Source organism: Manis javanica, chromosome 11 (genome assembly GCF_040802235.1).
Source record: "Manis javanica isolate MJ-LG chromosome 11, MJ_LKY, whole genome shotgun sequence".
Lineage (NCBI taxonomy): Eukaryota > Metazoa > Chordata > Mammalia > Pholidota > Manidae > Manis > Manis javanica.
The window spans coordinates 79,367,338-79,392,459 of NC_133166.1; the positions used below are offsets into that span (position 1 = coordinate 79,367,338).

General features: G+C 56.2%; 1 protein-coding gene across 1 annotated transcript in view; it reads left to right on the plus strand.

Annotated features, from left to right (window-relative positions):
• Window positions 1-22,482, plus strand: part of ITPKB (inositol-trisphosphate 3-kinase B) — an 89,813-nt gene extending 67,331 nt beyond the window's left edge. The window contains exons 3-8 of the mRNA XM_017658969.3: window positions 9,462-9,561; window positions 10,855-11,068; window positions 13,679-13,883; window positions 15,805-15,906; window positions 17,153-17,224; window positions 19,308-22,482. Coding sequence (XP_017514458.3) covers window positions 9,462-9,561; window positions 10,855-11,068; window positions 13,679-13,883; window positions 15,805-15,906; window positions 17,153-17,224; window positions 19,308-19,505 — 891 coding nt within the window. The 3' untranslated portion in view covers window positions 19,506-22,482. The remainder of the gene's footprint in view (window positions 1-9,461; window positions 9,562-10,854; window positions 11,069-13,678; window positions 13,884-15,804; window positions 15,907-17,152; window positions 17,225-19,307) is intronic.
• Window positions 22,483-25,122: the final 2,640 nt, after the last annotated feature.

The window sequence follows — 25,122 nt, forward strand, 5'->3', positions numbered from 1 at the left end:
AGTGGGGCCCCAGCTTTGTTCTGCTGCCCCAGACGAGCCATCCATTCAGAGAAAGGGATGTCACCTGCTCCCGACTAGGGGTGTCTCAAAAGGACAGGGGAGGGAAAGATGGTGTCCCCCACCATGAGCTCCTTGAAAGGTGGTCTGAGCCACCCAGCTTGTGGGCTTAAAGAATACATTATGTGGGTCTTTTCTGAAAAGTGGTTTTGCACTTGGTTTTTAGGGGAATTGTCTAGTTTGTTAAAGGGAAAGACGGTTAGTCTTAAAACCCAAGCTCTTGTATTTATCTGGAGCTTTCTGCCCTGCCATGTCCTTGGTGTCTCGGTTTGGAAAGGCCTCTCCTCGTCCGCTGCAAGCTCACAGCTCACCTTTAGTGGGGGCACGTCTCATCTGTAGTTTCTAGGCAGGGCTCCTGAAGGGGCTGCTGAGCCGGGCCCCACCTTCCTGGGCTTGCACCCAGCTGCCGGCACAGGAGGCCCTGCTAGGGGAACACAATGAACAACACTGGCCGCCGGCCTGGGAGAAGCACAGGCTTTCCCCAGCAAAGGGAAGAAGGACCACTAGGGACATTCCCACTGTTACAGAAAGATTGGAAGGAGAGGGAGGGGTAAGAAAAAGGCACTTGTTCAAACATGGACTACTCAGCGATTTCTGCTCAGGCTTTTACAAGAGCCACACAAAGGCATCGACCCAGAGCACCTTCCCCAACTGCATGTCAGGGAGGCTGTTTTGGGAATAGACTAGCAGGGAAGACAGGGCAGGTCCTTATCCAAGCCTCCCCCATCTGAAAGGACACTCCTGACAAAGCACTTGCTGTTTCTCTGAGGCTGTTGTTAACTGGGGAAAGGCGGATAGCCCTGGGATGGGGGCAGGGGATGGGGGCCCAGTTATGATGTGGCTGAAACAAAACAAAGTCCTTGGGATTAAATGGAGCAGAACAGGAAGCCGTGTTACCTTGGGCAAGTTGCTTAACCTCTCTGAACATGTTTCCTCATTTGCAAAACGGAGATAACTCTATCCGTGTTTGAGTGGGGATCCCATGAGATGTTAGTATAGATAGGCCTTAGCAGTATGTTAGTATGGACGTTATAAAATGAAACTGGTTCAGCAGTCTCATTGTTTCCCCCCAAATACTGTCCTCTGGTGGTGCCTAACAGAGTTCCAGTATGAAATGGGGTTATTTAGGAGACTCTTTTGGCAATTTTAATGACCTTCTAACCCAGAAATTGGTGTTGAGAGGCCTGGGCTCTGACTAGCTCTGACTGTCCCTGAGTCACCAAACACGGAGTTCTCAGGAGCCACCCTCGGGGTTCCCAGCTGCCATGAGCATCCAAACAGAAGCTTTTAAGCAGTTAATCACACTGTTAGCTCATCTTCTTGCCACCTGGCAATGATTTGACCCTCTGGAAGTGCCCTGCTGGGTTCTTACCAGTCTACTGTGCCTTGGAGGAGAAAACTACTTTGATTAAAAAAAAAAAAAAACAGATGCAGAAGTAAAAGCAAGGTGAACGCCTAAGTCTCGCCTGTCCTGTGGCAGCAGAGAGAGCCACCTGTGTGTGGGCACTACTACCAAGGCAGTTCCTACTGTAAACCCACAGGGTAGCCAGGCAGGTGCAATGTTATGGTGCCCGGTTTACAGGCAAGAACATTGAGGTGGGAGAGCCTCAAGGCTTGCTCACAGCGTCAGCTAGGAGGCCGTGGAGAAGGGATCATTCTCCAGGACCGGACTGGGCTCCTTTCCACATGCTGCCTCTGGGACAATCCATACTGTAGCCTGCCTTTCCAGCCCAGAGCCAGAGCATTTGAGACAAAAATCAGATGGAGGGGGAGGAGCATCGCTTCAGCTTTAACTCACAGCAGGCCTAGCAAAGCTAGTGGGAGGGAGGCTGGAGAAGGGCTGGCTATCTGGTGTAAATGTGAGGTTGCGAGTAGCTGTCCTCAGGGAGGCCTGCTTCCCTGAAACAGTCCAGGCATTGCTGTGGCTCAGCATCAGGGACCCTGATAAGAAACGGAGCAGAGCCCATACCTGCCTGGAAACTGGCTTGCTTCGGGGGCTCTCACCAGGCTTTTGATGAGCAGACACAGCCCTTCACATGCCTGTTGGAGTTAGACTCCCTCCTCATGAACCATGTGGGGCTCGGCTCAGCCTGCAGGCCTAGCTGACCATGGTGGCATCTCAGGCCTGGCAGGGCTTGCTGTGTGCCTGGTGGGGCCAGGTGTGGGGGCCTGTCTCTGGAAGGCTTACACGCACCCAGATAAGAGCTGGGATCAGTGTGCCCAGAGCACTTTGGGAACACCCGGGAGGGGCAGCTATAGACAAGAGGGGTATTCTTGGAAGGGGGTATCTGAGCTGTGTGGGGGTTAGCCAGGTGCTATGCCTCAGGGGCCACCCTGTGCAAATTCCCTGAGGACAGCAGCTGACACTGGGGTCTGAGGGTGGGTGGGGACAGGTGTGTGGAGCCAGAAGTTGTTGGCAGAATCCCATAGGCCTGAGGCAACATGTGTTCAGTGATTGCAAACATGTCTGTGTGCCTGCGGTGGGCACTAAGGCCCAGTGATCCTCAGGGTGTGTGGGGCAGCCCTCCTGGCAAAGAGGTATCTCCAACCTTCCCTCGCCCCCACCAAACTATGTGGAGAAACACAACACTGGGTTGGGGGGCAGGTGGTGGCCAGAGAGAGTCAGGAAGCAGCCCCAGATGGAGCCATGGAGCAGATAATGTGGGGAGCTGACCCTTGGCTCGCACTCCAGTGTGGGGCCCACTCACCTCTCCGTGGATAAGGAGGCCAGGGGAAGGAGAGGGCAAGGTGGGACCCTGAGGGACACGTGCAAGGTGAATGAGGAGAGGCTGAGGCCTGGTGGCCATCCTTGTCCCTGCTGCCAGGCCTCTGTGGGGGGCTGCTGTGAGCCCCCAAGAAGAGCCTCAGGGGCCCCCAGCATTGAGGGGCAATGGAGCAGCCTGCAGTCATTGGCAGGAGCAAGCAGGTCAGGAACCAGAGGCCCTGCAGGCTCAGGGTCACCTGCCACCACCAAACAGTGGGGCTATTTGCCACCCCAGGAAACAGGGCCAGCTTCCTGGGCATGGGGGCAGTGTAGTCCCAGAGGGGGACTTGTCCATGCTCAAAGGGGCCCCACGCTTATCCGTGCTCTGTGTCTCCATCTTAATGTTCTTACTTGAGTTTTGGACAAGAGTCCTGCTTTTCCATTTTGCATGGGCCAACATGCCATATAGCTGATCCTGACGGCAGCTGGACTGTTCTGTGGGGTGTCCCTGCAGCTCCCCCTGCTGCCCTCCTCCCTCCTCATTTTCCCTCTCCACCTGTCCTTTTTGCCTATTTTATGGAAGACAGAGGCCATATTTTGAGCTTAACCCAGTAAGCCCATCGATTTATGTAAAGCAGTGTTTCCCCTGCAGCGTGAGTGGGGAGACTGGTGGGAGAGCCAGCCGGAGGGAGGCATGTATGCAGGAGCCAGTAGTGTCACTGGAGGCTTGGAATCTGGTGTCGATAGACATGAGGAATCAGAGCTGCTGCCCAGGCCCCCTCACTGCACTCAGCCTGGGCTTCGCCAGCCAGTGCGTGCTTTCTGCCTGGGGCCTCAAGGGCTCTAGCACTTCTGAGTCCAGGGGGTGGGGTGGGGTCAAGAGCCTCTACCATGGAAACCCGTGAGCTCTGAGGTCCACTTGAGGTGCAGGCTCACCCCGTGCAGTTGCCGGCTCCTAGGCAAAAGGTTCGCATGTGTGGGGACACCAGAAATCTTTGGGCAAAGAGAGAGAGCACAGGAGAGAAGAGTGTGTTAGGCCCTGAGCACCCACAGGTGCAGGTGCCTGTTCTGTGGGCGGGTGGGCTCTGAGCCGCTGGGACGGGCTGGCTGGCCAGTGTCTGCCCTTTCCCTGGGCCTTCTGTCACCTCCAGCATGAAGAGGGTTGTGTTGTGTTGTTGTCGGTTTCTTTGCTCCCACTGCAGATCTCTGTCCACATTCTGTGAATATTTTAGTACCTGCCAGTCAGGTTTAAGACAGGGAACTGCCCAGAGCAGCTTCTGAACATTAGACATCTCCAGGCCACTCTGAGTCCTAAAGGACCGTGAACTGCATCCTCCCTTTCCCTGTGCAGCCAGAGCACAGCAGGAGACCCACCTCGAGGTCAGGGCCATAACAGGCATCAGCAGAGGTCATAGAAGACAGAGCAAAGCCCAAAGTCGTGCCTGTCTGACCCAGGAGCAGCCATCTAGGGATCTGTGTAGCCGGCTCTCATCCAGGCCCATAACCCTGATACGGCACCTGAAACACTTCATCTGGTCTTCAGCGGGCTTAATATGTCTCCAGCCTACTTTAGGGGTTCCCTTACCTGCTGGGCAGCTGATCAGCTTTGTGGTGCTTTCCTTTCCCTTGAGGTGCTCTCAGAAACATCCCAAGTGCAGGATTTCAGCCAGTCTAGCAGTGATTAGCTGGCACTATCTGACTCATGGGAGGGCCTTGTGTTACCTGGTAGTTAACCTGGAAGTGGCACCTGCCCAGTCCCCGATGGGACATATGTGGAGTTTTGGTGGCCAGCTGTGCAGCTCCCAAGGCTCTGGACTCCTCAGCTAAATGAGCAGCCTGAGCAGAGCAGTCTGCCAGCCCAGCGCCCTGGCTGCTCAGGGGACCACCTAGGAAAAATATCCTTATTGTCCTTCCTGCCCAGCCTTCTCATCCCGCACCTCAGGGTTGGAAGGAGCACTCCCGATGGGCCCTTGCCAGTCGATAGGCAGGCAGATGGTGAACTGGTTGGAGGTTCCCAGTGTGAGCTGGCCCCCATTAGCAGGGGCGGGCATGGAATGACTTTGGGTAAGCAACCGAAGTTGCTGAGTCTTGGATTCTTCATCTTAAAGAGGAAACACTTCTGTCATTGTGGTGTTGTGAAGACTAGGAACCAGGCCCTAAAGTGCCCAGCCAACACCTGCCTTGCAAATGGTGGGTGTCATGAATGCATGCACAGGCCCATTGCACATCTAGGGAAGTGAGCCCACCCAGCTTCCAGTGAGATGACAGAAGGCATGCCTGCTTGCACTGAGTTCCTGAGAGCCATTCCCTCTGTACCTTGTTGCTCAGCAGGCTTAAGAGAAGTCTGGCTTATGCATGGATGGCCTGGTCCCCAGATCTGTGCAAGTAAGTGAAGCATCGGAGCAGAGCTGCCCAAGCCAGCTATCTAACTCCTCAGCTTTGTATACAAGGACCCCACAGCCCAGCAGGGACCTGTCAGGCGTAGGCGCTTTGGGGACGTTCAGGAAGGGCCAGCAGAGAGTGTCCAGATGCCCCTGATGATTGGGAGGTGATGAAGGAATGGGGCTGGTGAAACCAGTAGGTGCCCAGCGCCGTCCCAGCATAGGGGACTAGGCGCCCTTTGCCCATGTTCAAGGGCTTTGAGGGCCACTTTTGTATTCACAAAGCTCGACTTGAAAGGTTGGAGAACCAGGGACTGCGGTCTAATTTCAGAGAGAGGCCCCAGGGAGGAGGTAGAGGGCCAGGGCTCTGAGGGATAAATGCCTCCCCATGGAGTCCTTCCACGTTGTCGAGCCTCCTTTCCTGCCACGTTAGCCATCTTACCTGGGGAAAGAGGCCTGGAGTCCCTTTCCCAGGGCCGTGGCTTCCTCCAGTGAGGCGCTTGGAGGGAGACTGTTAGTCCAGCCTGGAAGGCAGCTTCTATCGAGAGCAGGTCTGGCCCCCGAGTGCATGCAGTGGTCTCCCGGACAGGAAGGGAGCTGTCTGTCTGCAGTCTCTTCCCAGCCGCATTTCAGGTCTGCTTCTGGAGCTGGGGAGAGAGTCGCCCTGCTGCCTCCTTTCCCAGGCCTGGACCTGGACTTGGACATGATTTTTCTGTGTAGGAACTGGCAGTGACATTAGTATTGCCTGGGCGCTGCTATTTAAAACCACAGGAAACCCCCTGTGTGCTGCTGCCAGCAGAGTCAAGGAGTCGCTGGGTTTGCAAACCCACACAAGTGGAATATTCTACTGCCTGCGGTTCAGCAGGGCAGCCTTGGGATGGAGGACATGCATGGCCTTGGCCATGTGGTGCTCCCGTCATGTTGAAGAGATGCAGGCAGTGTGGGAGAGGGGAACTGAACAGAATTCCCTGTTTACGCAGAGCTCAGCAACGTGGGGAGGCTCTTAGATTCATGAACTGTCAGAGGACCCCCACCCTGGGGCACCCCTCTCCTTTCTGGACCCCGGTCTTTAACCTAAGAGGGGCCTGGGGACCAGAGACTCCAGTGCCCCTGCTGGACCAGAGCCCACTGTTCTCACCCAGCTCTGCTCCTCCTGCTTCACAGGGAGGCAGCCCCCACCTGGGGTGTCCCCGTGGGCCTCCAGAGAACTGTACCCTGACAGGTTGGTCCTGACCCAGCCTGAGGCTTCCTGGCCTGTATTCCTTAGTAACTATGGCAGTACCTCTGTTCAGTGCCCCCTGGGCTCCCTGGCTGAGGGCTCCCGGTTACAAGGACACTGCTCCTTGTGCCCAGAGCCCAGACTCTTCCATAAACACCTATGATCTTCTAATGGCTTTCCCCCCAGGACCAGGGGAATCTGTTATTGCAAGAAGGGTCAGGGACTTGTTCAACATTAGTCTGTGAAGAGGAAATGGAGCCAGGACTGAGGCCCCAGTCGACCTGCTCCCTGCTAACCTCCCCCAATTCCAGCTTCTCTGCCCCTCATCCAGAGCCTGCCTCACCTGCTCACCCTCCTCTATAGACTCCCACTTCTATTCCTAGCAGGTCCAGCCCAGCTGCTCCCAGTCCCAGTCCTGGCTCTGTTCTCCAGCCCCCTTGCCAGCAGAGTCTTCCCTCCTGTCCCTTGTGTCTGCCCTACATGGCCCCTGCTGGGGGCAGCTCCATCCCACCAGCCTTTGCACAGCCCCCTGCTGGCCACTGTATCTGCAAATTCCATGTGAAATGACATGTTGCAGCCAGGTGACAGTGGCCCTGTCTGGTCTTCCTCGGATGGGCTATTGCTGTTGGGATGCAGGAGGTCATTTTCTGGGGTCCTAGAGGGTCCATCGGTCCAAGGAGGCTGGTGGACTGGGTGTCCATCCCTCACTAGACAATGAGGAAGCTGAGGCCCCTATAGAGGCCTGAAGGGCAGTGTGGGTTCAGGTGCCCCCTGATGGGGAAGTGGGGTGGGATGGGTCAGCCCTGGACTGAGGACACCATGCCCTCCGCTGCCTCCATCCCCTGGAGCCTGTCAGACCCTCGCCCTCTCTGAGCCCTGTTGCAGGGACGTGATCAGCAGGTGGTGACCTGCTGTGCCCCTTCCTCTGTATGGACCTTAATGTCCTCCTCAGGAGCAGGACGGCCCATAGCACATCTCCCATAATTAGGTCTCCCATTGTTTCCCCCATTGTCTGTCCTGATTGTTTGTGCAGCTTTCCGGGTGCTTAGATAAGAAATGCCTTGGCCTTCTTTAGCCTTCTTTAGTGGCTTCCATCAGAAGGATCTAGAAGAACATCCTCATCAGTAAAAGCCCGGCCCTCTCTTAACGTGGCCTGGCAGAGCACTATCCTCCCTTAAGAATAGACATCTTGGTGGCAGGGTGGCGGATTCTGGGGTGGGGATAACAATGGCCAGGTTCAGGAGGAAAGAATTCCTCTCCTTAAACAGATTTTTAACTTGAAAACATGGTGACAGAAGCAGCTGAATCTCATCAAAGAGAGAAAAAAATAGGAGGCTAATTTAACCTTGATTTAACCTTGAGCCCCAGCAGCCTCCACAGCCAGAGCCTGTCCAATGTCCTCATGGCAGCTGCGGGAATGAAGAGCGTATCCTCAGGGTTCCCCATCAGGACAGGACCCTTGCCATCTCCCTCTTCTGCAGAATTCCTCGCTTCTCCTGCCAAAGTAAAGCTTTGTGGTTTTTATTGTATGGTTTTGCTGGTCAGAGATCCACTTAGAAACTCAACATGCTTCTCAGTCCAGGTTCTCATCACCCACCTCAGTGGCTTATGTATTAGGAGACACTTGACCTTCATCTCCATAGCCTGTTCTTATTAAAGTTAACTTAGGGATATTTTATTTCTAGAGAAATGTTTATTGCTGAAGGGAAAAAAGATTTTTAAAAAGCAGTCACATAGGTAAGGGTTTGAATGCCTGCTTTATCCCTCACTCCTCCGAACCTTGGGCTCTCCAGATGGAAATAACAATGCCTGCCCCGCACGCTTGTTGTGAACTTAAAGTAAGAAGGTGCTTAATAAATGTTAGTTCTCTTTTCTGCCCAGGAGACACACAGGGTTTCACTTAAGAAACATCTGAGAAGGAGAAGTTTGGTGAGAGGAGAGACCTGCAGGTTTGCTCAGCCCTCTGGTACCAAAGCCTGGGGTGGGGCTGCTGTCCCTGGGGAATTCCCTTTTAAGTCTCTGTTCAAACTACTTGGAGGCAAGAACTGTCTCTGCTGCCACATGAAATGACATGTTGCAGCCGGGTGACAGTGGCCCTGTCTGCTGTTTCTCGGATGGGCATTGCTGCTGGGATGTAGGAGGTCATTTTCTGCAGTCTTAGAGGACCTGTCAGTCCAGGGAGGCTGGTGGATCAGCTGGCCATCCCTCCTCACTAGACAGTGAGAAAGCTGAGGCCCTAGAGGGGCATGAAGAGCAGTGTGGGTTCAGGTGCTCTCTGTTAGGGAAGTGGGATGGATGGGGTCAGGCCTGGATTGAGGACACTCTGTCCTCCCCTGCCTTCCTCCCCTGGAGCCTGTTAGACCCTCGCCCTGAATGTCCCCTTGCTTCTGGGTGTTTCAAAACAGTCTTTGCAAAGCTCACTTTGACTTTCACTGCAGACATGACAGAGGTGAGGTCTGTGGAGCCACCAAGAGCACCGGCACTGTGGGAGTGGCACGCCTCACCCCATGGCCACAGGCCACTCACTTTGAATGCAGTGTGACTAGAGAGCAGTATTTCTCTTTCTAACTGTCTTGCCAGTGGGTTTCAGCCCCAGGCAAGTTCACTATGGATTCAATGTGACCAAAGAAATTGACAGCAAAACGTTCTTGGGGTGAAAGGGTTATACCCAACTTTATTTTCAGGTGGCAGGTCAGTCACTAAAATCCCATTCAGTTAGAGCGAGTCTGCATGCAGCAAGCCGGTCTCTGCCTCTGGGCCCCTCTTTCCGCACAGCTCTCCTCTGGGCCTCTCTGCCTGCACAGCCATCCCACACAGCCATCCTCTGGGCCTCTGCACAGTTGTCCCACATAGCTGTCCTCTGGGCCTCTGTCCTTGGCACTGCCACCACTCCAGCCTCTGCTTTGCTCTCCTGCAGCCTTGCAGCCCTGCCACCGTGTGTGCCCAGAGCACTGGGCAGTGCAATGTTTATAGAGTCAACAGCCATGTATTGCCCACAGGTGTGCAGTGAGCAAGTCCGCCAGGGCCAGGTGAGAATCCTGGCCACAGAAACTCTCATTTTATCCACACTAACCTAGAGCTTTCATTTGCTTGTTTCTAGAGTAAATCATGGAGGAAAATAAAGAACATGGTGCACTGGTCTCCCTTTGTCATGTCCTTCAAGAAGAAGTACCCCTGGATCCAGCTGGCAGGACACGCAGGTAGCCACGGCTCTCCCAGACTTTGCATGGGATGATTGGGCTTCTGGGAAGCACCCAGCGTGGGTGGGAGGGGAGGGCCTGCCCTGGACACCCCCAGGCCAAGGGCATCTGAAACATCTTCTCTCCTGGGGACTTTGTGGCCTGCAGTTGGAGCCACACTTGTGAGATGTGGCCTTAACCCTGCCTTCAAAGTGGACACAGACAACTGGCCCTCTCCAAGTCTGTGCCACCCTTTCCCTAAAATACACCCAGTCCTTGGTCTCTGTCTCTTTTGAGCTCTGTCTCTTTCAATTTAACTTAATAAAGATGAAATCAAGAATCTGACAGCTTGCCTGCCATTTGTTATCCTGGAAAAGAGGCAGTGCTGACCCTTGATTGAGCATCTGCTGTGTGCCCACATCACCATGGTTCTATATGTAGTATATTCCCCTTGGGAGCTCATAGGTGGTCGGAGATGCAGGCAAGTCATACCACAAGCATGAGACAGTATGGAGTGCCGAGGCAGTAGGCCAGCCATGGGGTCTCCAGTTTGCCCATCAGAGATGGGAGGAGGGACATGTGGTGCCAGACCCCAGAGCTGGCCAGGCCACACGTGGGGCCTCTTTGGTGTACATCCTCCTCCAGGGGCACTTCGGTGGCTGTGGGCCGTGTGGTGGCCGTGTGTTCTCCATGCCCTCAGGCCAGCATTGGGTCTGACTTTTCTGTTAACCCAAAACACACTGGCCCAGCCCAAGGCTCATGGATAGAAACCCCTCCTAAAAACTTACTTGATGCTGTGGCCCAGAATAATCACCACCCAGGAGAGCCATGCCTAGATGCCCCTTCGCAGACAGGCTCCTGGTGGGGCTCTGAGCCCTGTCCTATCAGGGCTTCTCCTCTACTGAGACGGGGAGCATCTTTGTTCCCTGAGAAGCAGGCTAATGGTAGAGATAGGGATGGTGACTGTAACCCCAAGGGGGTGAATAGCTCTTGGCTCAGACCTCTTGCTCAGCCCTGCTAACCCGCAGCACCTGGCACTCGGGTCCCTCCATCTTCAGATGAGGAGCATGGGGTCAGGGAGGTTGAGGAACCAAACCAGATTTGCAGTCAGTGTGGGGATCTGGGACTTCAACCCACTTCCCTTAAAATGCTCAGTCCACAGTGGGGGCCCCAGGCACACTGCCAGCCCCATGCCTAGTGAGCCCTCAGCTGAGAGGCCCAGGCACTGTCACTGAGGGGGCTGCCACATAGGTGGGTCACAGCAGGTAGAGCCATGGCTAGGGACCAAGGGCTTGCTCCCACCTTGCCCTGCAGGGAGTTTCAAGGCTGCTGCCAATGGCCGGATCCTGAAGAAGCACTGTGAGTCAGAGCAGCGGTGCCTGGACCGGCTGATGGCTGATGTGCTGAAGCCCTTCGTGCCTGCCTACCATGGGGATGTGGTGAAGGATGGGGAGCGCTACAACCAGATGGACGACCTCCTGGCTGACTTCGACTCACCCTGTGTCATGGACTGCAAGATGGGTGTGAGGTGAGCCGGCTCCCGGGACTCCCAGGCCCGGCACTGTGGGCCTCACCCAGAGACCTCCCCTGGGCAAGGCCTGGGGGTCTGGTTGGATGACTAGAACCCTGGTGCCCTCACAGGATGGGCAGGGGCACAGGGTCTTCCCTTCTGCAGTGAGCCGGGGCTGGCTGGGTGCTGAGCCTCCCAAGGGAGAGGGCAGAGGACCCCCCTCAGGTCGGGGGGCCTGCTAGGGGTCCCCATCACATGAGCTTGGTGGGGAGCCAGTAGAGGCTCTTCGCATTCCCTGCCCCTGCTGTGCCCCCAGCCCAAACAGTGAGTGGGAGAGAGCTGGCTAGCAGAACGTGTGGGTCTGTCAGCACGGAGGAGGGGGTCCAGGAGTGCCAGGGCCCAGACATTGCAGCCTGGGGTGCAGGGTGGCTCTGGCGGGGGGCAGGGTGCCCCACGGCTAGGGTGGGGCCTCAGGAGAAGGTGATGCAGGCACCTGTAGTATCTTAAACTAAGGGTGCCTTGGGACCCAGTTCCCATGGATATAGGCTCACCTTGCTCTGGGGAGTTTTCTTAGACTGGATCCTGCTACTCTTTGTGTTCTGCGACCTGCTGTGGAGACTTGGATGTGTCTTCCTGACATATGGATCAGGGCCAGCAGGTGGACACTGTTTGCAGGACCTCTGCTTTTATTGCAGCTGGGGTGGCTTTGGGGTGTCACCTGTTGGGTCCCATGGGCTTGCTGTCTGCCGCCCCTAAGGAGTTCTCCTTTTGCCTAGTCTTGAGTGGCCTTTCCACCCAGCAGGCCTCTGCACCCCATGTGAGATGAGGTTTCCCCTGGGTGCACAGGGTGGAGCACTATCCAACAATGTGCAGCTTATCTCCCAGTGGACCCCCTGCCCCACCATCCTACTGATGGCCTCTGTGGGTATCTCTGCCTGCCCCTTTGCCCTCCTGGAGAGTGAGCAGTTCTGCCCAGATGGAGCTGTGGGGGCCCTTTCTAGAAAAGACCCATGCAAAAAAGGACTTGACATTGAGGCCTGCTTCCCGCCTAAAGAGCTACTGAGAGCTCTCTGCAGAAGTGCAGGTACTCGGGAGCATTTGGGGCCCCACCGCCACCACACCGCACACAGATCCTCTCCCATGGGCCAGCGTCATGAGAAGAGCACTGGCGGCCCCCAGGCTCTGCCCTGAAGCTCCAGCATCGCTGACCTGGCTGTGCACACAGTGTGCGTGCGTGCGTGTGTGTGTGTGTGTGTGTGTGTGTGTGTGTGTGTGTATGTGTGTATGTGTATGTACATGCACAGGTGTGTGTGCACAACCAAGGCAGACACTCCTCTGAAAGTCAGGAGGTTTTTTCATCACCTCTTGAAAGGTCCTTGACCAGGCCCAAGTTCACACCCAAGTATTTTGTTTTCTTATATAAGTTGATACAGTGGTTTCTGAAATTTACCAATTAGAGATATCATGAATTGATGTTCAGTCTGTTCTGAGTCCCAAACCAGCAAAGCAGCTTGGACATGTGGAAGTGGAGGGGCGAGGCAGGGGTGGGGGCCAGACCTGCTGTCACAGCTGCTACCCACGCAGGGCCGGGGGGGACACTTCCACCTCCTTCAGATGACCCTGTGGATTTCTGTTTCATGAAGGGTGATGGGCAGTGACTGAGCCCACTGGGGAGAGAAGAGGGGCTTACAATAGGAGCAAGGAGAGGGTGGGCCTTTGTGACCACAGCATGCTCCTGTCCTGTGCTCTGGGGTGACTCCCCACCTCAGTTGGCAGTTGGGGTGAACGGCAGCCCAGGGGCCTGGGGTTAGCCTCAGGCTGCTCCAATCCTGTATGATCCCTTCCCTTCTTACCTGCCAGTTTCCAGGGGACTGCCCCCCCCTCCACCCCCATTCAGCCAGCAGGCTTATCCTGCTTGTTTGGAGGACAGGGCAATGAGCAAATGAAGTCGGTCATGTTTTCTCGGGTTTTTTGCAGGAGGCTCAGGATTGAGGAGTCATGGGCTGGGCGGAGGCCTGATGTCTGTGGGCAGGATGAGCTAGGCGTGGTTGTTGACAGCACTGAGGTCATGGAGCCCCCAGACCTTCCCTCCAGCATCATGGCCCCTTTGAGGCACCTTTTGGCCTGACCTTTGTACTCATGATGTCCCCTCTTTGGAAAAAGCCAGAAACATCTAATGGTGGCTTAGCCCTTTAGGCTGCCTGAGAACGTAGGGAGATGGGGACATGGGGGACAGAATGAGCTCTCCCTCCCACACAGGCCAGCTTTGGGGGCTCTGGCTTTATAGAAGGATCCCAGGCAGCAAAGTGGGGCCAGCTGGGTCCCTGAGTAGACCCTACCCTCAGCCCCCACTCCAACCCTGGCAGGATGAGGGGAGGGGGCACAGGATAAGCCACGGAGCTGCCCTGCCATGGCAGCTCCTCTGCGGAGGGTTCCGCTAGATGGAGCAGCTCAGAGGCTCTGTGTGGCCTTCTCGGTGGTGTGGGAATGGAGTTGCTCCTCTCCAGCAGGGCCGCCCCACGCTGAGTCCGTCCTGGATAAGTACCTTGACTAAGGGGACAGCAGCCCTCAGCGAGGCCCCAGGGAGCAGCGGTCCCACAACAACCCCCATGTCCTCCTTCCCACCAGGACCTACCTGGAGGAGGAGCTCACCAAGGCCCGGAAGAAGCCCAGCCTCCGCAAGGACATGTACCAGAAGATGATTGAGGTGGACCCGGAGGCCCCAACCGAGGAGGAGAAAGCCCAGCGGGCTGTGACCAAGCCCCGGTACATGCAGTGGAGGGAAACCATCAGCTCTACCGCCACCCTTGGGTTCAGGATTGAGGGCATCAAGGTGAGGCCAGCCAGGTGTGGCCTGAGGCTGTCAGGCTGCCCAGGTGGGAGGGCTGGTGGCTCAGGCTCCACCAGCATCCACCCCAGGGGTCCTGGCTGCCCTCAGGCATCTCCAGAGGCTGTAAACTTCCTCCTCTTAGAGGCCCAGGGCGTGGGCAGCCACCCCAGGACAGTCACTTGGCAAAATAAACTTGCTTCTCATTCTGGGTTCAGGTGGGGTGTCCATGTGGGGTTTTGGAGCAGGGATGGCATCTAGCCCTGCCCAGTGTCAGCACTTACCCTAGACCATGCCTGGCCCAGGGAATCCACCCAGGATCCAGTTGGATGTATGCCAGTGTGGGGAGTAGGCTCATTCTGCCTATGGCTTGAAAACCGTGTCTGGTCATGAGACACAGGCTAGGGAGGCTTGCTGGCTGCTTTTGCATCTGAGCTGTGTCCCTCGCTGTGCTCCACTATGTCACCACATATGTGTGCTGAAGCTGCACTAGGCCCCCAACCTTCTAGGCTACCTTGGTCTCCTTTCTTTCCATTTCAGTCTCCAGAGAAAGGTAAGAATGCGCTCCCTACATCCAAGCTCCTGCACCCCACCCCTTGCTTTTAAAAAGAGCCAGCTGCAAGGTGCCAGGCCCCTGAGGGTCTCGGGCAGCATCCCTTCAGAGCAGATGATGGCCGCTCTAGCATTCTTGAGTTTCCCTGCTCCATCCATTCTTGGCCCACATTGTCTAGCAGTAGAGTCAGGGTTGGGCAGCTGAGAGCCCTGACTCGTGAGCAAGCTGAAGCCTCTTGGCAGGTGGCACATAGCCATAAGTTCCTGCAGTCGGCAGAGCTCCTGCCAATGGTGGCATGCAGGGGAACGTTCCCACCTTCCCCTAGAGATCTGCATTGCAAGCTCTGGGCTGAGAAAGCCATTTGCCCCTTCCCTGTCTGAAGCCAGCTTTTCTCCTTTTTATGTCCAGCCGTCAGGCAGGATGCAAATTATACGCTCATCCTCCTCCCCCTTTTCTTTTCTTTATCTGAACATCTACTTTTCCTCCACCTGTCAAGAGGGTGTTCTGGTCTCCAGCCTTTGTCTGGCTGTAGGAACAGCCGACAGCTGTCTTCTCAAGTGGAGGGCTATCAGCTCCAAGAGAAACAGCTGTCCTCACCAGCCCTCCACCTGCCTCTCCCATCCCTTGGTCCAGGAAACACCCCCAAAGAACCCCGCAGGAAAGGCCCAGCCCAAGACATGCCACCCACCCAGCTCCCGGGGTCAGGGCTCCAACTACTCTTTCAGAGGCAGCTGCTTGCTTCCCTAACGTCCAGCCTGCTGGTGCACAGATCCGCGTCTGAGGGTCCTAGCAGAGCCATCTGCTCTCATCCTTTGTTCCTAAAGGACAGATTTCCCCCTGGAGGAACTAAGCCCCCATGCTTCCCGGGAACAGACTCAGAGCGGGGCTGAGAAAATGGAGCCATCCTCCACACTGGGCAGAGAAGGGGGGGCAAATCAGGGGGGCAGAGCGGGGGTGGGGGGCAGCATTGTATCTTGGCTTTCAGGGAACCTGCAGTCCCTGTAAGAAATTCCGAAAGGGTCTCAAATTACAAAGGGAATTGAGTTGAACAGGTATGGCGGTACCTCTCTCCTATCTGGTGAGGGAGGCACCTCTGGGTGGCAGGGGCCTTCAGACATCTGGGTTCTGGGGCCAGGCCCCTGGGCGAGCGAGGCCTCCCCTCTCCTCCAGCCCCTGTTCTCAGCCAGGCCCAGGACAGGCTCCTCTCTGCTGTGCTGCCCCATTGGCCCTCCTGCACTATGGTGGACACCTGGCCGCCCCACTGCCCTGGAGAGCTGCTAGGGCGCCCAGTGGCTTTTTCAGACAGCTGGGTGGTCAGGCAGAGTGCCCATCTCTCCTGATTCCTTCTGGGTGGGGTGTTGTTCCCCTTCTCAGAAAGAAGATGGCTCTGTGAACAGGGACTTCAAGAAGACCAAAACGAGGGAACAGGTCACCGAGGCCTTCAGAGAGTTCACTAAAGGAAACCGGAACATCCTGGTGAGTCCGGGCCCCGGAGGAGCTGGCATGGGGCCCTGGTCTGGGACTACCCACTCTGGACTGAGCCAGGCCATGCAGCCATGGCCACAACACCTGCACTGAGAACCACGGCCCCACACCTCTGCTCAGAAGGCACAGAGAAAGGTGTGGCAGTTGGCAGCCCCACCCAGCGGTGAACGGGGAGGCTTGGTGAGCACTCACCATTTCCCTTAGGGTGAACCTTGCACCCGCCCTTGGGAGAGTGGCCACGGCTGAATTTCCTTCAGGGCTACTGCCTGCCAAGTACTGTGCTCAGTCGTCGGATCCTCATAGCAGCCCTCTGGGCTGTGTGGACAGTCTTGTCCCCATTTTCCAGATGAGGAAACTAAGAGGTCAAGGACACCCAGCTAGGAAAGGACAGAGTTGAAATTCACAGGCAGGCTGGTCGGCAGACTGTGGGTCCCTGTATCCCGGGTGTGTCCCAGGCCTGGCTGGGTCACATGTCCTTCCCCAGACCTGACTGGCTGCCTCTGAGCCTGGAGGTGTGGGTGGCAAAGTGACTTGATGCTTGTCGCAGCAGCTGCATGCAGGCTGGAATGCTCCGACCACTGGGGTCAGGGCCTTGACCCTCTCAGCTGAGATGAGCCTCTACACCCGGGGGCAGGTTGCCCTGTGACAGTCAGACACCCAGACACACAGGGACACCGGCCCTGGATTTCCTGTGAGAGGCACCTTCCCCCAAACAGACTCAGGGACCACATGTGGGCAGGATGCACCCAGAAGGCCTTCCAAAGCCTGAACCCTCTGCCTCCTGGGTCGCCTTCGGGGAAGACCCCAGCTCCTCAGCAGTGCCCACAGAGGACCTTCCATGTGGTGTGTACTCTGGAATGCCCCACTGCTGCAGGGAGGACCGTCAGCCTCCCGGCTGCCCCAGGGGAGGGCAGGTACCGAAGTCAGTGTTCAGGAAGATGCCATGGTGACAGCCTGCTGGGATGCTGCCTGCTCTTGGCTGGCGTTCCAGAATGCACTTGAGGCTGTAGGGCTATCCAGCACCTCCTGCTCATGAAGGGGTGGGTTAGAGACTTTGCGGGACCGGGAGCCTGGCTGCCTGTCTTCCCTGGGCCTCGGCAACTCCACCTCTGGATGAGGAGGCTGGAGTGAACTCTCAGGGTGTGCGGTGCCTCCACTCTGACAACCAGTGACTCTAATGGCCATGTGGGGCCAAAAACCCAGCCCTGTACAAGTCTGCTCACCTTTCTGTTCTCAGATTGCCTACCGGGACCGGCTGAAGGACATCCGGGCCACCCTAGAAGTTTCTCCCTTCTTCAAGTGCCACGAGGTAGGTACAGGGCTTTTCCCTCTTGGGCTGAGAGCCATGCCCCTGTGGTGGGAAGCAGGCCTGCCACTAACAGTCCCACTTGTCTCAGATGTCTGAGGGGTGGTTTAGGGGTGACTGCAGCCAGAAGCAGACCCCCCAGTAATGCATAGTTGCCAGGGCACGGGGTCACTACCCTTGTTCTCCCCCCTCCCTCATCCCAGCTCCAGGCTCATGCATTCCGTGGCTGTGGCAGGATTTCTGTCCCCCATACCCAAGGGCCGTAGGGCAGAAGCTCTCTGAGCTGCTGGAGCAGCCCCACCCACCAAGGCTCTCAGGGGTGGCCAGGGATTCAGGAGCCCTCGGGGGTGGGGCTGCACTTCCCAGAGGCTCCTGCCTTCCCAGACGTTGGTCTGCAGCAACAGTGGGCAGTGGGTAGGCAACCTACACCCTAACAGAGGACTCAGGAGTTGTTAGCAGGTTCCTGGAGTTTATAAGATCCTGATGTTGAGGAGTCCAAGCGCAGCCCCTCCAGCTCTGCAAGCATGCTGCTCCCCAAGAATGGTTCCTGCTGTGGCCTAGTGGGTGCATGTGAGGCTGTGACCCTACCACTCCCTGCAGACTTGTAGCTCTTTCAGGATGGCAGCTCCTCCAGGGGGAAGGGTCTTATCTCGGGGGGATCCTCAGCCAGAGACTGGCCTCATAGACAAGTGGTCCGAGGACACCAGGCACCGGGTCCCGGGGGACTTTCTCTGGGGAAGCCAGGCATGCTAGCCCACAGAGCATCTTCATGCAGATCACACATTGGCCCTTCCTCCAGACAGACAGCCAGGCTTGCTCTTGGACTTTATCTCTTGCTTGCCCCTCATTCAGGATACACCTGTCCACTATATATGCTGGCCCTGAAGGGGCGCTGGACAGGACCACCACGAGGAGGGGAGGGTGGCCAGAGGGCAAGCTTGGCAGGCTCTGCCCTGAGCAGCTGCACTGAGCCCAGCTGCTGAGATGCCCTTTTCTCTCCTTGGCCTTGATGAAGCCCAGTGTCCCCAGGTCTTCCCAGAGCCTTTATTCCCAGCTTGATAAAAGGTCTTTGTGCTGCCTGCCAGAGCCTCCCCACTCTCCAGCCTGCCTCCCCTCTGTAGGGGATGGGCTGCCTGGCTGCCTGAGGCCAGGGCCATGCCCAGAAAGACTTGAAGCTGCAGAGCCACCCACGACCTGCCACGGTGGGCGGAAGGACCTCACTGCTGCCAGCAGCTGCTGCAGGCCTGTCTCACAGCGTGGCCCGCTCTTCTTCAGCATCTCTGCTGCTATTTCTCAAAAATTGCTTTGCTGTACCCTTTCTGAGTCTTATTTGTAAACTCCTGGTCTATGAAGAGGCCAGATTAGCTGGGGCTTCTGTTATTTTCCACCTGGGAGGAGGAAGCCCTCTCTCTGGGCTCAGCATTTCCAGGGGGTCTTCCTGTCCTGCCCAGGGCCTGGGAGTTAGTGACTCATGCACCCCACTGTGTCCTTCTGGCCCCACCCAGCTGCCCCAGAGGAGGGTTTGGGAGATGTGTTCCTATCTGGGAAAGCCCTTTGGCCATGCAATTGCTCTGAGGGACCCTTAGCAGGGAGGGCTCTCTGGTGCCCAGAGCCTGGCAGGACTTGTTCTGCAGGTGTGGTGGATGGCTGCCCACCACCTCAGGCACTGTGTTGCACATGGACTGGGCCCTTCCTCTGCCCCCGGGACAGTGTGACATCTCCTTGGCACCTCCCACTCATATGCATGGTTATTCGGGGTGTGCAGGAGGACGGGGAGGCGAGAAGGCCCCAAGGTTCAGCTGTGGTCAGAAGTCTTAGAAGTGTACAGGCAGGGCAGGAGCCAGGGCTGCCATCTCCAGCCTGCCTTCAGTATGCACCACCGTGCATACTGAAGGTGGTTGCTCTTTTGGGATACGAGGTCCTCTCCCCGCTCTGCCCCTTGCCATGGGCCCTGCTGCCTAGTGAGAATGAGGGAGAAAGTGGCAAGCCCAACCTCCCTAAGTAAAGGTCTCCCACTTCATCCAGGCCCCCTTGGGGTGCAGTGTGGACAGGCCGGCCGCCCTCCTCACCTCCCTGCTCCCCCCAGGTCATCGGCAGCTCACTTCTCTTCATCCACGACCAGAGGGAACAGGCTAAGGTTTGGATGATCGACTTTGGGAAGACCACCCCCCTGCCTGAGGGCCAGACCCTGCAGCACGACATCCCCTGGCAGGAAGGGAACCGGGAGGATGGCTACCTTTCCGGCCTGAACAACCTCATCGACATCCTGACGGAAATGTGCTGAGGCACCCCACTCGCCTGAGCCACCCTTGCCCTGTCTCTCTGCCACTCCCGGCCCCCGTCTGCCCTATGCTTCTTTCTCCATAATGCTTCCTTCACTTCCATCTGGGCCCGAGCCTCAGAACTGACTCTCCTGACCTGCACTACAAGACACTTTGTAGAAGAGATGAGACGAGATTTTCTAGTATTTTCTTAAAGGAAGGGCCTGGAGCTGGGGCTTCCACCTCTCTCTGTAAATAGGATCTCCTAGAAGGGAAATGCCCACCGAGGCTCAGCTCCTGCGGGGAGGTCATTGAGGTTTGGATCTGGAGGGAAGCTCAAGTGTAGCTGTGGGGGCCTGGCTACAGGCGGGCTTCTAACTGGGGAGCCACCCTTACTTACCCCAACCCAACCCCGGCGGCTGCCTGTGGGGGCCTGCTGACCCCTGGTGGCTGGTGCCTTTAGTACGGCTGCCAGGCACAGTCAGCTTCTGCCCCACCTCCCAGCCTGGGCTGCAGGGCCTTAAGAGCCCAGGTTCATAGGGGCCTGGTGTCAGTTTTCTGGTAGTGGGGGCAAACCACTGGCCCTGAGTAAAGCACCCTCTGCTTAGCGGCCCCAGGGCTTCCAGAGTTGTGTGATGGCCTGCTAAAGCGGGGACCCCACCCATCTGGTAGGACACCCACCAGCTGTGGGCCAGACCCCTGAGCCAGAAGGCTGGCTCCTTCCCAGGAGGAGGTGAGTGGGAGCTGTGTTCTTCCATCTGAAATTCGCCTGTGCACTCAGAGGGATGCTCTGCAAACCTGAGCGTCCAGGGGTGGCACCCAGCCCCCAGAGCCACTTGGGCTTCCCACTGCCCGCCTTGCTGTGCAGGGTCTGGGGAGCTGGGTGGGAGTGGCCAGGGCACAGACAGCCCTCCGAGGAACAGGGATGTGACCTGCAGGGGCCTTGGTGCAGTCCATCCGCGCAGCTTGCTTGCCTGGCCTTCTTCCATAAGCCCCAGAGGCCCGGGCAGTTGGCTACAGGCAGGGCTGTGGGGCAGTGATGGGCAGGGAAGAAGCAGGGTACAGCTTACTGGCACCACTTTCTCCCCTGAAATACGTCTTACGGCCTGAAGGGCTTAGACCCTTAGTGCCCAGATGTGCACGTATCTTCCTGGGTATGTGTGCATGCCAGGGCGTGTTCCAGGCATCTCTTCCTGGAGTCTCCATGTGGCTTGAAGATTCGTGGAGAGCCATTAATTGAAGCCTTATTTTAATTGTGAAGCAAGTAAGTCTGTGTTATTGATATGAATGTAAAAGTTGCATGACTTTTTAAGAACAGAACTCCCAGCTCTTGGTGCTGTGCCCTCAGGTGCCCTCCTTTGCTGTAGGAGGAACATGAGTACCAGAGTTGAGCAGGCACTCTGCAGGGAGCTGCTTCAGGGATGTGGTGATGTGTGTGCACAGGTGTGTGTGCCTGGGGGCACCAGTCCAGAGAGAGGGCTTCCCCAGCTTTCCCCCATCACCCCCAAGGTCTCTGGAGGAACTGTGGACTTGCCCATGTGACACATAACATTTCCCCTTTCATGCTGGGTGAGTGACGGTTGGTGGGGGCGGAGAGTGGGACACATGAGGATGTATAAGTACAGATTTTTTAAAAGGAAATCACTTTTAAACTTCCTGGCTCCTGTTCAAAACAGTGGTGAGCTCCTGTGTGGGCTTACTTGCTAAAGGTCACCTCGCCCCTGCTGAATGCAAGAGGCCTTGTGACAGCGCGTGACCCTCCTGGAAGGCAGGGGCACCAAAGCCAGCACTGGATCTCCGACCTGTGGTCACTTGTGGGTAGAGGGGATGCCGGTGTTCTCTGTGTCGGCTCTGCTGTAAACGGACATCATTAATTCAGATGTAGGTTCTACAATGGGCTCATCAAAATGGGCTACCCTCTTTCTGTCTACAAAACAAGTTTGCTAAACATATTAATGCTATGAACAAAACTTACAGGGGACCAGCGTAACCTACTTAAGAGAACAGACTTTCCGAGCACTTTAAGCAGGCACCAGTTGTTTGCAAACAGTGTGCTAATATGCAAATGGCTGTTTATTACAGGAGGCCCAAGGAGCCTATACTGGCAATACTGTGTTTTAGGTGACATTATATATGTGAGCGTGACATCAAGTGATGTCTTTATAAGATTATTTTATTAAGGGTTTGGGGTTCTCATATTTACCATGCTAGTTCCCCCCTTCCACACCTACTCTGTCTCTCAAGTTGTTCTCTCCTTGGCCCCCCAACCCCTTTGTCCTAGTGGGAGAGGGAGGTCCTAAATGGAATTTCCCAGAACCCGTGCCAGGTGGTCTGAGGCTTTCTCTGCTCAGGCCCCATCCCAGCAGGGACTCCTTGGGTCCTGACCGTGCAGGTGCCCAGAGGGTGGGACCAGCTGTGAGCACCCATGTGCCCGTGAGCAGGTGCCCCTCCTCCCCTGCACATGTGGTCCTCGGGTTTCTTGGTGTTCAGCACTGCTTGCTTAGCATTTGAGGAAGTCTCAACTGCTTGTTCAGAATTGCCTTTAGTGTCATGTAAGAAGTTTTTAAGTTATATTTATTTTGTTGGTTTTTAAAATTGCACAAAACACTAAGACTGAGAGGCCAGATTCTGTTTCTCCTTTACAGCTTTGCCTTATCTTTTCTGGACTTTGCCATGTGGTGGAAAGACCCGGATGCAGCCCTGCCACCACCTCCCCACCCCCCACCATGGACTCTTTCCTCCTGTAGCTGTATTTAGCTTTGAGTTTCTCTGCATCCAGCCAGCCCGTGTGTGTATAACCCAGGCCCTGTGCTTGGGAAGAAGCAGGGTGTTCACCCCCTGCCAGTGCCTTTTTCTGGAAAGAGGACTCTCCAGAGGTCTCCTTCCCTCTGCACCCTTCTCATCCTGGGGAAAACTGAACTGTTACAAACTCCTCACACAGTGCCTGTCAAACAGATTGCAGATGCTCTGTACCTTCCTGAATAAAGGCCCTGGAGACCACGTTGCTGTGTGAAGTGTGGTCCTCTTGGACCCAAGCTCTCAAAGAGAGTCTCGGGTGGAAGGTGGGGTTCTCTGGAAGCTGAAGAATTCCACTGGGGCTGTGACACCCTGGGAATGGGGGTCAGATTGGATAACATTGTAATCTGCAAAGGATTTTAAACACTGTCCAAAATTAGTCTTTCCTACCTTCTCCATGAAATCTTTACATAGCAGCTCAGGGCCATAGAATAGCCACAAAGGGCTCCCCCTACCCTGGTCAGAGGCACCCATGAAGCTACTGCTTGTGAAGCCTTGCTCTGTGTGGGACTAGGTACTGGGGGCTCACACCTGCAACCCACCTTCATCCCCATGTCAACTCCATGAACAGGGCTGTATAGTTTCCATTTTACAGATAGGGAAACTGAGGCTTAGAAAGAGCAAACAACTTGGCCTGGATGACAAATGGGGAGCAGAGATTCGGATCCAAATTTTGTTTGGTTTCAAAACCACTTTTGTCTTTCTCCCTTCCCAGGCAGCATCGGAGGCCAGGGAGCTGAACTTAGCTTTGCCCTGGGTCCCAGGCTCTAAGTATCGGGTGTGGCACACAGTAGGTGCCCAAGTGGGGATAGTACACTCATGAGGGTCTGGGCAGACTGAGGAAGAAGGCTGAGAGCAGGTGGCCTGCAGCACAGCAGATAAAATGCCAGCCCCCCACCAGCACCGCACGCTACCCGTCAGGCCTCTCAGCCCTGGACTGCGGGAGCTCCATTGGCAGAATTCTGTATCTGGGGTTGGTGTGACCTTTATCATTTTGAAAAGTTCTAGAAGAAAAGTACAGAAAAGCCACAGGGCCTTTACATCTTCTGTCCCTTCTGCCTGGGGTGCACACCCAGGTGGTCACGTGGAAACTGCTCACTTTAGGCTGTCCCATCTGTATTTATTCCTCTGTGGGCTCCAACCAATATCTGCACGGGCTTCCTGCCCTGGAATTCGCCCAAGCCTGTGCCTGAACAACCTTGAAGCCTGACGCATTTAATCCCCCAAGGTACAGAGCTTTTGCCAGGGAGAGGCAAGAACAGGCCCATAGATTCTTCTCCCAATCCCCCCCACTCCCACCAGAGGACACAGCCTGCCTGCTTCCTGGATGATGGGCCTATGAGATCAAGCAACCAGCTGCCCTCAGCGAGGCCGGTGGGACCACTGTCTGTGTGGCGTGATGTCCTGACCTTGCCCCTCCCGTCTCCCTGGGGACGCCCTCCCCTGCGATGCTGTTAATCCCCACTGAGATGCCTCATTTAGGTCTTGGCTTGATCGTTGCCTCCTGGGAAGGTCTCTGATCCCTCAGCTGGAGCAAGGCTGCCCCAGCCGGCCCTCCCATGGGCCAGCTTGGCCCACATGCTGGGATTTCCGCAGCTGCCTCCTCTGTGATGCTGCCCGAGGATGGACGGAGCCTGGTAACTGCTGTTCCCACACCTGGAGGGCCAATCACATGGCGAGTGCTGGGTACATGTTTGTGGCCTGGAGCCCCCTCAGTGACACAGTAGTGAGGGCAAAAGAGCCACTTGGCTCATGGGTCCCCTGTCCAGTGATGTGTCCCATAGCCCCTGCAGCCGTTGCTTCCCCATCATACAGAAATGGGCTTACAGAGGCACTGGACAAGTGCTTTCTGGAGTGGGTGAGAACTGTGCCCTCTTATGATTCTCTCCTCTATGGCTACCCCCTGGCTTTGTGACCCCCACCAATGTGCAGCCCCTGTAGTCATTAAGCATCACCCACTCGTGCTCTTGCAGCACCTCCCACCCCACTCAGCCTCCTATGCCCCCTCAGCAGGCTGACAGACTGCTGCAGCCCCAAACCCCACGGTTGCTGCCCCCTTCTCCCACCCTGGATGTTGGCCACCTACCGGACAGGAACTCCCTCCAGTGCTGTAACTAGGGAACTGGAAGCACCCTCTCCTCCTACTCACCCAGCATGTAGCATAAACCCCTAGTGGCCCTGGCCAGGGAGAAAGGGCCGGACCCCAGGGTGGGGGGGTGTAGTTAGAGAAACCTGGGCACCCCCAAGCCATGTGGGCCCCTGCATGGGGAAGTGGTGTTCTCTGGCTCAATTAATGGTACCTTGAGTCTTTCTGCCTGTTTCAGACAAACTTCAGAGGCCAAGGCTACCCTCTGAACCCTGCTGCCCTTAGAAGAAGGAATCAGCGTGAACCAGATGGAGCTCAGGGAGCTAGCTGCCAACAGGCCTGTCCTGAATGGACATCATGGGGGCTTGGGGTCACTCCCACACAGCCCCACAGCCTCACGAGCGTTTGACTCTCTTCCCCTGACATCTCTCAAGGACTGTGCTAGGTGCCTGTACAAAATGGAGGCTGAAGCAACTGCTTGAGTACTTATGCTTCATCAGGTGTGTCTCCTCCTCAGCCAAAGAGCGAGTGTGAGGGTGCTCGGCTGCAGGTAATCTGCCCCGGTCACACATCTGGACCCAGGGAAAGAACCAAGGGCAGGGTAGCTCTTGGGACCACTGGGCTCATGGCGAGAGATGGGCTTAGGGTGGCCATGTACCTCATGGACTGGAGAAGCCCCTCTCTAACTGGAGACCATGTGGCAATTCCGGTGTCAGGTCGTGCTGTCAGCACAGACCCTGCAGATGGCAGCTGCTGCA